This window comes from Camelus dromedarius, chromosome 14 (assembly GCF_036321535.1).
Source record: "Camelus dromedarius isolate mCamDro1 chromosome 14, mCamDro1.pat, whole genome shotgun sequence".
In the NCBI taxonomy this organism is placed as follows: Eukaryota; Metazoa; Chordata; class Mammalia; order Artiodactyla; family Camelidae; genus Camelus; species Camelus dromedarius.
In genome coordinates, this window is record NC_087449.1 from 6,880,691 (window position 1) to 6,894,748 (window position 14,058).

The window sequence follows — 14,058 nt, forward strand, 5'->3', positions numbered from 1 at the left end:
TTTCCAAGGCAATCTCCTTGCTTTTTTTCTTTCTATATTTTTGAAAAAGTCTTTCTTTAAAGGCCTTTTTCATTTTTTTTCCATTTTTGAGTTGGCAGATGGCATATTTTTTCAAATATAATAAAAGTCAATGTTTTCAAATATAATAAATACATTAAAAATAACTTAAGAACTGAACAGAGAATCAAAGCCTATGTACTAGGATATAAAAGCATAAAATATCCCAAATCAGCAATTTATAGATAATCTGTACAGCATGTTATATTGATGCATATACTGATTTGCTGAGATGTTTAAATAAGTTCTCTGCAAAATTTAATAAGTAGTTACATATTTGATCTGTATGAACACAAATTACCATTTTCCTCTAGCTTTCACATCAAAGTTGAAATATGTATATATATATATATATATATATATATATATATATATATATATATACACACACACACACAAAATTATTTGTGTACATATAAGACTAATGGGGATAGCAGTGTGGATCATATATCATTTCTAAAGAATTGGATAATCTTGGGATAATTTACTCTTGATTTACATTTAAACTACACTCTTGTCTGTAATACCACCAAGATGTGTTGTATTTTCTTTTCTTTTTTAAGTGGACTGAACCCAGGACCTCGTGCATGCTAAGCACGCGCTCTACCGCTGAGCTCTACACCGCCCCCGCCCCCGCCCGACCAGATAGTGTTTTCTTAGGGTGATTTCTATGCTGATTTCTCTGAGTCTGGAAGACTCTCAGGTAAGACATCATTAAATCTGTAGGGCACCCTTGGTTTGGAATGTTCTCTCCAATCTTAGTTAATACTCACCTATCCTTCAAGTCTCGGCTCAAAAGTCACCTCCCCAGGAAAGCCACCCTTGATCTCCCAGACAGATGGGATTTCTGTTATTGTACCTGCAAGGGAGACCCAATCCTTTTACTTTCTAGAACTTAGATTGTAAGTATTTAACTATATGATTGGTTAATAGCCGTCTTCCCTGATAGATAGTACTATTGCCCAGCGCTAGTCACTGAACAGAGCTAATTGCGTAAACAAATCTGCATGTGTGGATCCTGATTTTAATTCAGGAAAAGTTAGAAACTTTAGGGAATGGAAGGCAATTCTCCGAAAATGTTATATAAATACTGCAGTGGAGTCATAACAGAACGTGGAGAATAGGAATGTGGCTGATTAATGATGGGCATTCCTTCCATTGAGAAGTGATGTTTATTTCCTCTCTCTATGAATCTAGACAGGCCTGTGACTGCTTTGACCATTACAGGATGGCAGAAATGATGCCATATGAGTTCCGTGTGTAGCCCTTAAATGGCCTGGTAGCATCCACTGCTCGCCTCTAGGAAGCCAACCACTAATTAAGAGGTGAGACTGTTTGAGACCATCAGGCGGTGAGGAACCCAAGCCACATGGGGAGGTCCTGGAGGAAGAGATTCCTGCGGAGAGAGAGGCCAAGGAACACAGAGGCACCGGAGATGTGAGTGAGGAAGGTGTCTTGGAAATGGGTCCTCCAGGTCCAGCTGCCCCAACCAATTCCACGAGGATCAGAAATGAACCACCTAGACGGGCCCTTCCCAGATTCCTGAGCCACAAGTCATGGGTGAAATAAAAAGAGTGTTTAAAGCTACTGAGTTTGGGGGTAATCTGTGATGGGGCAATAGATAACTGGAATGAAGAGTGAGAAAAGTAAATTCATGATGATTCAGCGGAGAAAATAAGTAAACGGTGAAATAAGGAAATGTGGACCAGCCACCTCAGGGGTAAGAGTTTAGGTCACGGGGATGGCGAGACTCTCTCTATAAAACCACTAGAAGCTTGCAAACTCCCCATTTCTACATCATGCAGGTCCCCATGGATAGGACCCCCTACTATGATTTTATAATGGTGCTGGCAAGAAAAAAATGTGAGGAAATAATCTGACACCATTTTTTACATGACCTTTATTTCTGAGAGTTGTGTCTGTACGTCATCATGTATGTGGAATAGAAATAAGCTACGTTACTTAAAATGTAGTAAGTTTTTGATATTATTTAATACAAGAAGATTCCCATTCATTGGGGGAAGTTGGGCAACAGCTTTGTTGTACTGGCATTTGACCTTAGAGTTGGATAAATGGAGCGTTAGCCAACCATGAATGGAATGGGAAAGAGAAAAAGGAGTAGGTTCCACTGAAAGCCAATTACTGTCTGGCTTTGCATATTTCTTCTTCCTCCCCTCCTCCTCCTCCTCGTTTGTCTTCTTTACCATCATCGTCACAGAGCCCAATAACACTGGTTGAGTGCCTACTCTACCCACATGCTGCAAAGCTTTATATGGATCGTCTCAATGACCTTTAAAACACCATAATGTAGGTGTCGTTGTCATTTTATAAATGAAAAAAATCAAAGCTCTGTGCATAAACCTGATGGACCAGGATTGTACAGGGGTAAGTGATGGAGCCAGGATTTGTTTAACAAGGGGCTATTTGAATACCGACTCTCTTAACCGGTGGGAAGACTGAGGAGAACATTGTTTAAGTTCATTTTACCCAATCCTCTTCATACCTACCTAAGATTGGTATTACTATTCCTGTTTTATATATAAGGATCTGAGGCTCAGAAAGGTTAAGCAAATATTTCAAGATCAAAGAGCTGTGACAGAGCCAGAATTCAAACCCGGACTATGAACTCTCTACCACCCTGCAGCTGTTAACAGGCATTTGGAGCAATAGAATCATTGATCCTGGAGCTGAAAGGGGTCCTGGCGTATATAATCTTATTTTGTAAGAACAGAAACCATTCTTAAGAAAGTGGGCTGAGGAGAGTAGGGAGAGGCAAATGCCATCCATTGACTTAATTAGGCCCTTCTCTAAACACTTGAATTGAGGATTCAGCAATAAAAAGATGTGTGTGTCTGCCAAGAGCTCCTCAGACTGACGAGTAAGCCAGCACTGCATAATGGGAGTGAAAACAGGGGTACAGGTGTATCACATCCGGACGAGGGCGGGGGGGTTGGGGGGGGAGGCTTCTTGGAAGGATGATGCCTTTACTGAGTCTTAAAGAAGGGGTAAGGTTATTCAAGCAGGGATGGGGTCAAGAACGTGCCAGGTGACAGAGCATGATGTGCAGAGGGCCACAGGAGGGAAAGATGGGGAAGTGACCAGAATGAGGATGTGGAGGGGTGTCTTGTGGGCCACGGTAAGACATTTGGACTTCATTGTGAGGGTACTAGGGGGCCACTGGCGGATTTAGGCAAGAGCGTGGTGTGGTCAGAAGTGCAGTCTGGAAAGACCACTCTGGATAGAAGGGCTGTGCAATAATCCAGGAGCCCAGTGATATATCCTGGACTTAATGGTAGCAGAGTGGATGGAAGGACATGGATGGATTTGAATCATTTTAAGGAAATTGATGTGTCAAAACACAACTGATTAAATGTGGAGGCAAAAGGGAAAGTGAAGGTAAGGATAAGCAGCTCTCTGTGGGATGGAAGAAAATGGCAGGGGACAAGGAGGTATCCGGACAGAACAGGATGCAATCTGTTCTGGGAATGTCGGCTTTCGAGCTCCTGTGGGACAGCCAAACATGGACGTCTCCTGGGCGGGTCTGAAGCTCAGGAGAGAGCACAGGACCGGTAGTGAAGGTTGGGGCATTGTTGGCATTGAGGTGGTGCTTGAAGTCATGAGCCTGGATTAGCTCACCCATAGGAGGGAGCATTTTTAATTTGAGGGAAAGAGACTGAAGACTAGAGACTTCTGGGAAACACCAACATTTAAAGCAATTAAACAGAAACAGAGAGTGACAGAGAGACAGAGAGACAGAGAAAAGAAGCCAGGAGAGAGCAGCATTACTGATGCGAAAAGGAAAGCAGGAAGGAGAATGCTGTTCTAACACTATGTTAAAATAATTGTGGGTGGATACCAAGCAAATACGATAATTCCATGTTATTGCAACACTAACATTTCATTTTTCTTCATAAGGAAATGAAGCAATTTCACTTCACAGGAAAATGAAAGGGGCTTATCAAAGAATGCATGCATTTCTCTGTGTGGTGTGTGTGTTTGTACATATTTCAGCTGTAGAGAAATGTTTCTCTTCTCATCAACATTATTTAGATTACCTAAAATTTGAAAGGATTTTTCCCTCAATCTATTTCTTCCCCCACAAACATATATTTGAGTATGAAATAATCATGAAAAAAAAAGCTTCTGGGAAGATAATATTGCAAAAAGCTCTGAGAAACTGAAAATAAATACGTTGAATTTCAGGGCCACATTAACCTCTGTATACTATCATAAAACATCACAAACTTGTTGTTCAGACTCAATACCTTTATGCAGTACTTTGTACTTTTCAGGATACTTTGATTATCTCATTAGCCCCTGATGTGGTTGTAATGAAGTAGATGACTCTGGCATCAATGAGTTATTACACTGCTGAAAGTAAGAAGCAGCATAAAAAGAGGAATATAGAAAAAGATATAAAAGTTCAGAAAAGGGAAATGTCACCTGTGGGGGAGGGGGTGAGCTCTGAAGAGCCAAGAATGCTTGCTGAGTGCTTGGAGTGTGCCCTGTCACCGAGGTAGGCACTTGACGTATTATCACATTTGAAGAACTCGGGTGTGTTGAGTGGTAGAAATGGGTCTTTTACACAGAAGCAGATGGAAACTTTGCTGTTTGCCATAGTGTCTGGCACAAAAGCACAATAGCTACTAACATTAGTGGTTATCATTAATTGAATATTTTCGAGTGCCAGGTACACTGCTAAGACTTTGTATACACAGTCACATGTCAGCCTCAGAGCAACCCGCTGTACGCATAAACTCAGGTGACTCACCCAAGTAAGGTAACGGGTAAAAGCAAATGGCATGCTCAGCTAAGAATTTTGAAGAGGATGTTTAATAATATTCCCTTAAAAAGGGGGAATGTTCTTAGAGGTGTGGGCAAAGTAAAGAGAACTGATAAGGGATGTTGAGGCATCCAGGGACCAGCAAGAACAGGAAGCCGTTACCACCCTGGGATGTAGGTAATTGGAGGAACATCACTAAGCGGTTCAAGCTGAGCTGCGGTAAGTTGGCCGCTTCTTTCCGGAACACGGAAGTTAGGAATTCTCACTTCACTGCCTTCATTCATGTCCTTACATCAAACACGTATGTGGTGGTTGTTACGTCAGATCCTCCGATCCCTTCTGCAGATATGCTGATCAACGCTCACAAGGCCAGCAAACACTTTGAGAAGCTGGAGAGGGCGGATGGACCCCAGCATAGCCTCATTCTGCATCAAATATTGCCAAGGGCTCTTTCTGAAAATGCTGACTTGCCTTTTTTTTTCACATCCTTTCTTTTTCTTAATACTCATAATGTTGTGTGCTTACAGGAGGGCATTGAAATGTGTGTGGCTTACTATGTCCATGTAAGTAGTTACATGGGGTCATCAGAACACAGCCAGGAGCTGGAATCACCAAAAAGGGACCACCAGGCAGAAGCTAGGGTTATAGAAGGGTTGTTGCTGAAACCATGAGAAAGCAGGAAAGGAGTAAGAGGACCTCCTTCTCCCCTTGCCCTCGCATTTCCTTTGAGTGCCTCCCATTGGCCAAAGCCAGCAGTAACGGGGTCCCAGGTGATACGATCCATGAAAGTCAGTCCTCCGAGGCTTAGAGCAAGACAGAAAACGGTGGAGCATGGGTCTGGGGCACACCAAGGTTACACAAGTAGAATGCGGGAGGGCCAGGAGTCAAAGTCCGGCTTACTATGCCTTATTCACTGCTTTTATGTATTTCTCCTCCATACACATTGCAGGTGCTTGGTAAATGTTTGTTTATGTAAGAATTCCCAGGTGAAATTTGAAGGAACCAAGGTTAGGATGCGATGCATCTTGACTTTAGGAACCAGAACCCTGGAATCATCTCCTAGTCTGTAAAACACCACCTGCCCATTCTACCAAACATCATGCACTGCTTGGATGTCAAAAATCTGCAGCACTCAGTTCCCTCCACAGTAGATCTTTCTGTGTCAGACTCAATGATTCTTACGTAGAAACACTCAGAACTTAGTGTCAGAATGCAGACTTACGGTACTCACTTGATCCAGTATTTCTAGTACTTGGGGCGGAGGAGGACACTCGAACCCTCATTCTCTTTAAGGACTCCATCCCCTACCTCCAAACACCCATCCCCAACCTCCAAACACCCATCCCCAAGGAAAGTAAATCTTGTATCTGCTAAAAATGGAGTAACAAAGGAGCGAGGCAGGAATGTCTGTCTTAATCCTGAGATCACTGCCATCTCAAATTGACTTCAAATGCAGGTCCGGCAATATTATCAACGGAAAAGAAAAATTGCCTCTGTGTCAGTCGGTGTCCAGCCCAGAGAATATAAACAGCTCTAGGTGTTTCAAATAGAGGGAATTAGTTACAAAGATCTTGAAACATGTGGAAGAGGAAAAGGAGCAACTTGACTGTAAGTTCCACATTGGAATTCACAGTTACATCCCCAGTGTCTAGCACAGCACTTGGCATGTAGCAACGGTTCAAAAACACGTACTGAACCTATGAGCATGCTTATGGGTGAGATATGGCCTGTCAACCTAGGAAGGCCCTGGGTTCTTTTGGAGAGCAGTAAGATACCTGTATGACTCTGATCATTCATTGGATGTGGGTATGTGGTTTGGCCTTTGGTAAGAAATCACGTTCAAACCTGTCAATGGGTAATATTTAGTGAGCGCCTACTAGGTGCTAGGTACTATTCTAGACACTTTTCTAATACTTTGTATTATTAACTTTAATCTTCATAATAACCATATGATAATGGGTTCATGGTTTCCAATTTCATAGATGAGGATGAGAGGGAGGCAAAGAGCTTTTAAGTAACATGACTAAGATCATACAACAAGGAAATAGTAGTGCCAAGCTTCCACCCACAGAGTTTGGCTTCAGAAGCTACATTCAGTCTTCACAGCATATGTCTCTCCACTGCTCAAGTGTTGAAAGCTTAGCCTACCTTTCTACCTTTATTTTGCACTTTCCCCATTGTGAGCTGGGGCAGAAACCAGCTGGCTGTGTACCCAGCCTGTTCCTCTTCTTTCTGGGCTCACAGAAGACTGTATTTCTCAGCTCTTCTTTTTGGTTTATTGTGGCTGTGTAACTGAGTTCCAGCCAGAAGAGAGCGGGCAGAGGTGATGTGTATCACTTCCTGGCCCGGCCCGGCCCATGAACCCGTCACACGCAGTGCTGCACATTCTACAATGTCCTGTCAGCTTGAGGAAGGCGAGCGTGGTGACCTCGGGTGCCGTACTTCGAAGTGTTGGAGCCACAAGATGGAAGAAGGCTGGATGCCCGCATGCTGCGTGGAGAAGAGTCAGGACCTAGTCAGGAACATTTGTGCAAGCCTTGCAGTGAACAAGAGATAAACCTCTATCAACTCTGTGCCACTCTCTGTGCTGGGGTCATTTTGTTATAGCAGCTAGAGTTATCTTAACCAATACATACGTGAGTTGAGCTGATCTACTGAGCTGATGAATTGTGCCTTGAACACGCATATGGCTTTTTCACATATTTGTCCTTAGAATGCTCATTCTCTCCTTCCAATTCTTCACGGCCTAAAGATTATTCAAGGCCTAAACCAAGTCCAGCCACCTTCAAGCAGCCCTCTTCCACTCCCACCAGCCACAGTGATAGCTTTTCCCCTTACTTACTTACAGCCCTTTGTTGTCTCTCTCTCTCATGTGCCTTAGCATAGCTCCAATTTTGGGTATCTTATTTCCCTAGCGAGACTGTGAGCTCTTAAAGGTCAAGGATCATGTTTTAATGCTTCTTTTATGTCTCTGAAGTACATAACATGGTGTTGTGGCTTGGGAATTTTCAATAAATGTTTGTGGGGACAATGAATTTACTTATGTACCAGGCTCAGCAAAGTCCATTTTCTTAAAAACAGTCCTTCATCACTCAAGCAGGAAGGCATGCAGACCGTAATTTACTCGAGTTGGCGTCTTTATTATTCTTTTCACCAACATACACATTCTAACACTTTTTGACAGCTGCTTAGAGGAGACAGAAGGCATGCTTATCAAATTTCAGATGACACACAACTAGAGGTAATAAATAATGCACAAGGTGACAGAGTCAAAATGAGGCAGTTGGAATGAAGCAGATAACATTTAATAGGGATAACTGCAAAACTAGACTTTAAAAAAACCCAGCGGCCCAATTTCAGTGCAGAAAATATGGCTAATACGTAACTTTCAGGTTTTCATTGGCTGCCAGGCTGATATGAGCCCAAAGTGGGTACGTTGGACCTTGTTTATAATCAGGCTCAGGGCACTTGGTGGCGAAGTATTCAGGTTCTAGTAAGGCACGGGCATGAATTGAGGTTGCTAGATGGAGTCCAACTGGAAGGGGACAGAAGCTCAATGTTAGGTAAGGGGGAACAAAATCCCATATTTAGCCTGAAATTAGTCTCTTTTTTTCTTTTTAATTTTCTTTTTTTTCTAGAGGGGAGGTAATTAGGCTTATTTATTTATTTGGTTTTTCAATGGCGGTTCTGGGGATTGAACCCAGCACCTCATGCATGCTAAGCGTGTGCTCTGCCACTTGAGCTACAGCCTCCTCTACTCCATATTTAGTTGGAGGAAGCTCAGCATCTGGGCTAATTTTTGCCTGTAGTGTTGGTGGGGATTCCCTGCTGAGGATACCATTCATTGATTTCTGGACACTAAGCTGATATCAAGAGGGCAGCATGGGTCCCTTAAGAGTTTTGCCTTAGAAGTAGAACCCAGTAGTTCTTAAGCATTTGTTGTTTTACTTTTGGTCCCACTCCTCAGTGTCAGAGTCAGAGCTATCCTTAACTTAAGACCCCCTCACTGTTGAAACTGAGAAATGCCATGTCATGTGGGTCAATTCAAGTCACCCTTGAGAGACGGGAGAGAAGGCAGATCACATCTCCTCTGTTGCTCAGTTGGGATCACTTCTATTTCAAGAGCCTTAGTTACATCTCTCCTAGGAACCTGCATTTCCTAAAACCCAGTATCAGAGTTCTGGCAAGAAGGCTGTGGCCTGGGCCTCGGCACTGGACCACGGAAAAAAGCCAATACAATCTTAAGCAGTGTTAATAGAAGACTGACAATCTGGAACAAGGGTGCGGCTGTAGTCTGTGCTGGTTTGGAGCACACAGGAAGCAGTTTCTATTCCAGATACCATGATTTAAAAGGGATAGAAGCAAACCAATGTGTATCAAAAGGAAGATGAGCAGAATGTTGAAGGGCCTTAGAAAGCAATCACTAGCTACTTTTTGGTTCAGGCTCAAGGCCTGGACTGGCTCAGTGGTGGGTGGGAGGGTGGTGTCAGGCAGCACAGACAGCACGACTGCCTTCAGATGTGTGGATGCTGCCTTGTGAAAGAATACTAACATGCTAGGTAATGCCGGAAGGCAGAAGTGGGACCAGTGGGATTTAAGCTCAAAATGAAGACTGTTTAACAGCTCTTCAAAAATGGAATACACTGTGTAAGTGAGGTTTAAAATGTTCAAGTAAAAATCTGGTGACTGTCACGGATGTTTCAGCTGGAACTCCAGAGCATTGGGTGGGAAGTTATATGAGAGGGTTTCTAAGGTCCCATTCAAATCTGTTGTTCTACGATTTAATCAATCTTTAAATTAGAAATGTGCTACAGAACGGGAGGAAAGAAGATTATTACCTGAGATCATTTTGGAGTTACAACCTGAAGCGGCTCTTCCCCTCAAAAGGAGCAGAACCTATGGATTATTTAATCCGCAGGGAGTGAGAGCAGAAAAATCAAAGCTTGGTACAGTACTATTCAGAAGGGAATGGAACTCGCTGAGGCGCATGAAAAAAGAAACGTTCAGCAAATATCACAGGAATTCCTCGGGGTCTGTACAGGCGTGGGGCGAAGGCGAGGGAGGAGGCTGGCAGCCCTCCTTCCCGGTGACAAAGGAGTTGTGATGCTACACATCTGAAACTGCTCCAGGTGAGCGCACACCTGCCGTTGAGGAAAGCACACTTGGTCTTTGCCTCCCTACTTCTGCGGGCCCTGGAGCCAAACATGCCAGAATCACATTGTTCGTGAGGGCAGATTGTCCTTGAAATACTGTGAGTTTCTGTATGTCGAATACCCTCCATATACGTGCTTCTTGGAGTCTTCCTCTTTCTTACTGAAAGGAATAAATAAAACTCTTAAAAATCTCGAGTCACGTGGGGTGAGGAGTTATTTGCAGAGAAAGTCAAGGTAACATGTACCTCCATTCGAAGACAGATTCTCCCGCTGGGACACAGGGAGGCGGGGGAGTGGGGGGTGGTACCACGTGCTGGGCAACCTGGGAACAGGAGCGTAGGGGGAGAGGTCAGAGTATCCATGCACGAAGGAACCATCCCAGCCTTTGCTTCCCGACCACCTAGAAGCCACTCCAGTCGCTCTGCCAGGTCCATCGCCTGCTCTCCAAGTGTGCCTTGGGGCGGTTTGAGGCGTGCACCTGCAGTGGAACACAGGTAACGTCAGGCCAAGGCAGGGCGCCTTTTGGCGTCTCGCGCGCCCCACTTCCTCGGCATCCTCCTCCAGTCCCGCTCCTGGTGCGATGCTCGCCGCTACAACTCCCGCCTCGGCCGCCGCGAAGCCGAGAGCGCCGAGTGGGCGCGCGGGCTGCGCGCGGGCCGGCGCCCGGAGCTCTGGGCATGCTCAGTCGCGCGGGCAGGGCTCCGGGCGCGAGCCGGGCTCCTGCTGCACCACATTCATCGGCTGCCAAGGGGAGCCGCCGGGCGCTCGCAGGCTCGGCGCGCGCTGCCCGCGAAGGACCCGGCCGCCGCACCCCCCCCCCCCGCCCCGCCGCCCCGCCGCCCCGCCGCCCCGCCGCCGCCGCCCTCAGCCATGGCCGCGCTCGGCCACCCCGCCGCCTTCGGCCGGGCCACCCACGTCGTGGTGCGGGCGCTGCCCGAGTCCCTCGGCCAGCACGCGCTGAGGAGCGCCAAGGGCGACGAGGTGGATTTCGCCCGCGCCGAGCGGCAGCACCAGCTCTACGTGGGCGTGCTGGGCAGCAAGCTGGGGCTGCAGGTGGTGCAGCTGCCGGCCGACGAGAGCCTCCCGGACTGCGTGTTCGTGGAGGACGTGGCCGTGGTGTGCGAGGAGACGGCCCTCATCACCCGCCCCGGGGCGCCGAGCCGGAGGAAGGAGGTAACTGCCCGCCGGGAGACGCGAGGGGCGCGGCCGGGGACGCGCGCCCGGCCCTCCCCCGCCGCCCGCGCCGGACTTGCCCGGGGAATCGCGGAACCGGTCCCCGGGCGAGTTCCAAACTTCCCCTTTGGGGGAGAGGGTGTGTGTGCGCGAGTGAGAAGTTCGTTGTTCACGCCTCCTGGTGCCGGCGCAGCTTGGATGCCTTCGAGAGGACCCGACTGAGTGTGGTTGCGCGGACTTGGGCAGGTGGGTGGGCTGGGGAATCCATCTCACAAGCATTTTAATTTGTAAAGATTAAAAAGCAGCAAAGACGAGGCGACTCTGAGTGTTTCCCGGAGAGCGGGGGAGGGGAGGGTTGCCGCTCCAGGCGGGCGGGTGGAGGCTGGGCTTGGGCTCCAGGGGGCCGGCTGATGACACGGAAGTCCGAAGCCCTGCCTGGAGCTGGGAGCAGGAGGGGCCAGATCAATTAACGGGCTGCCCGTGCCCGCAGACCTAGGGCGTCCCGAGTTACTTTCCAGTGGAGGGGAGAGAGTCCACTGGCAAGTGAATGAATGTAAGGAGGCTGGTTTGTTGCTGAGCTCTGGTGTCTAGGTTTGTGAAGCTGTACTCAGTGTCGGGTGTTAGGTGCGTGTATGTGTCTGTGTTTAATTGGAAATGGTTATTTCACAAACTCCGCAATTTTTATTCTCTCTTTTAAAACTCATGGCAATTAGAGCTTTTTGTGTTCTCAAGGGACGGCGACTACTTTAAAATATTGCAGCATGTGAAAATGGCTGTGACTGCTTTAAACACAAGGTAGGTTAGTGGGGGAGAGACAAACAGAGTGAGGTTGGATTTTACAATGCCATTTGGCCTGCTAAGCGCCCAGGCTCAAGACTCTGTTGCTTTTGGCATCAAGTGGCATTGCAAGAAGCTGGTGGTTTCTTCATATCTGGAGGGTTAGGGATTCCCCCCCACACCTCATTTTGTCTTCATTCGGTTCACTTGGAAATGCCTCATAGAGCTTGTAGTTAAAATATGGCTTATTCTACACATGCTTCAGTACTTGGTTAATAGAACTCTACATGGTCTGAGAGAATAAGCATATTTGATTTACTTCTCTGAGATAACTGGCTTTTTTTTCCACCCTACCTTAGTAGAAAACCGAAAGAGAAACAGGCTCATTCTCGAAGCTCTTTTATCTCCTTTGCCACACCTCTCCATCTTTGAGTCTGTGAGATGACACACTCTGTGTTAAACTGAGAAGCATGGAACCCTGTTTGAATACTTTCTAATGTGTCCTAGGCCATATGGCAGAGCTGTGGTTTGTGCTTAAAAGAGTAAAATAGATTTCAAAAACCCTTTCAAAATGGTACTCATTCGATGAGGCTGGTCCAGTTTCCTGTTAAGAGACTGTCGTATATTTAATCATCCATTTCATTTTATTCCTATAATAAAACCTTTCAGATTTTGGCCTTCCTGATACTAAAGTGGGCAGTGATCTGTCTCCCTTCAGATTTTGAGACATACATTTTAAACTGGGTTCACTCCTGTATTGGGCTGGTGGCCCACTGCCAGAGGCCACGTAGTGTAGTGGATAAGAACAGTAGACTGGATCTAATTCTGTGACCTTGTGGAGTGTCTCTTGCGTCAGTTTTCTCACCTGTAAAGTGGGCATAATCATACCGATTTCATGGAGTTGTAACAAATTTATAAACCCATCTGAAATATAGAGGACAGTGCCTTTCATGAGTGTTGCTTGTTGTTATTTGCGTATCATTGGGTCATGGAAGATTTACTCCTTGAGCAGTAAGAAGCTGACTGTACACTGATGCATACAGTGACATTTCCCCTCCCAGGGTGAAGGGGTGTCATCTTCCTGCCTTAGGCTCCATCCTAATCTGCTCTGTAGCACTGCCTCCCAGCTTGGATTTCCTGCTGGTGTGTGTGGTCTCTCCCCAAAACACCTTTGCCATTGCCCTGATCTGGATCCCTGGAGTAAGGGGCCTTCCAGCCAGAGAGAGGAATGCGGGCAGTCACGTTGGATGGGGTGCTTCAGGGAAGCAGGGCCCTGCAGGGTAACTAACTCTCCTAGAGGTCTCTCACAGTTTGCTGCTTTAGTTGAAGTTAATAAATGCTTGTTGAATGAGTGAAGAAATGAATGAATGAAATGCTAACTAGCTACTATCAACGAGCTGATAATAATTACTTCAAGGCCCTCTGGGATTGTTTTATATAAATACATTTCATGTGACACCTATCTCCTTAACTGTGAAGTTCCCCAACAGCTGAGGCATTATTTAAAAATTATTAAAGCTGGAGGAAGGGTATAGCTCTGTGGTAGAGCGCTTACTTAGCCTGCAAGGTCCTGGGTTCAATTCCCAGCACCTCCATTAAGAATAAACAAATAAACCTAATTACTCCTCCCCGCAAAAATTATTAACGCTGATCTCCTTGCCTCCTGTCTCCTCCCTCTCCATTCCATTTTCCACACTGTAGCTAAGCTGGTCTTTCTAAAACTCAAATTTGCTCCTGTCCCTCCTCTGCGTAAAACTCTAGTGAGGCCTCCATTAAGCTTGATAAACGTATTGAGCTGGGCTCTGCTTGCCTTTCCAGATTCATTTGCATCTCTGACCCCACCGCAGGGGCCTCCCAACCCATGGCTCAAGCCAGGTTCTTTTTTCAGGTTCACCATCCTATTGCTTTTATGGGTATACAGTCCTTTTTTTTTTTTTTTTTCCTGGAATACTCTTCCTCCTTCCTGCCCTGTATCTTACCTGGCTGTTCCCACTCATGCTTCAGTTCTCAGCTTACTGTTATCATTAATATTGCTAGCTAATCTCCACTGGTGCTTGCCACTTGCCAGACATTGTGGCAGAGTTATGACATGCATTTCATTGAACGCTCACATCA

The 14,058-nt window shown here is 46.1% G+C and overlaps 2 protein-coding genes and 1 long non-coding RNA gene across 4 annotated transcripts in view; 2 read left to right on the top strand and 1 right to left on the bottom strand.

The window, feature by feature from the left end:
• LOC116156970 (uncharacterized) overlaps positions 1-682 on the top strand; it is an 80,065-nt gene extending 79,383 nt beyond the window's left edge. The window contains exon 7 of the transcript XR_010383769.1: positions 621-682. The gene's annotated coding sequence lies outside the window, so the exon portion shown is untranslated. The remainder of the gene's footprint in view (positions 1-620) is intronic.
• A 7,197-nt stretch (positions 683-7,879) lies between these two features.
• Positions 7,880-11,014, bottom strand: LOC135322863 (uncharacterized). Its single transcript, XR_010383778.1, has 3 exons — positions 10,909-11,014; positions 10,239-10,471; positions 7,880-10,153 (listed from the first exon to the last, which is right to left on the bottom strand). It is a non-coding gene; the product is annotated as an uncharacterized LOC135322863 (long non-coding RNA).
• The window catches only part of DDAH1 (dimethylarginine dimethylaminohydrolase 1), a 133,267-nt gene continuing 129,638 nt past the window's right edge, over positions 10,430-14,058 (top strand). The window contains exon 1 of one of the 2 annotated variants that reach the window (XM_064493381.1): positions 10,430-10,487. Coding sequence is in view for 1 of the 2 variants with exons in the window: in XM_031465510.2 (XP_031321370.2) it covers positions 10,864-11,166 (303 nt within the window). In the remaining variant the exon portion in view is untranslated. Of the gene's footprint in view, positions 10,488-10,844; positions 11,167-14,058 lie in introns of those variants that run through there. The other variant, XM_031465510.2, reaches the window with a different exon arrangement.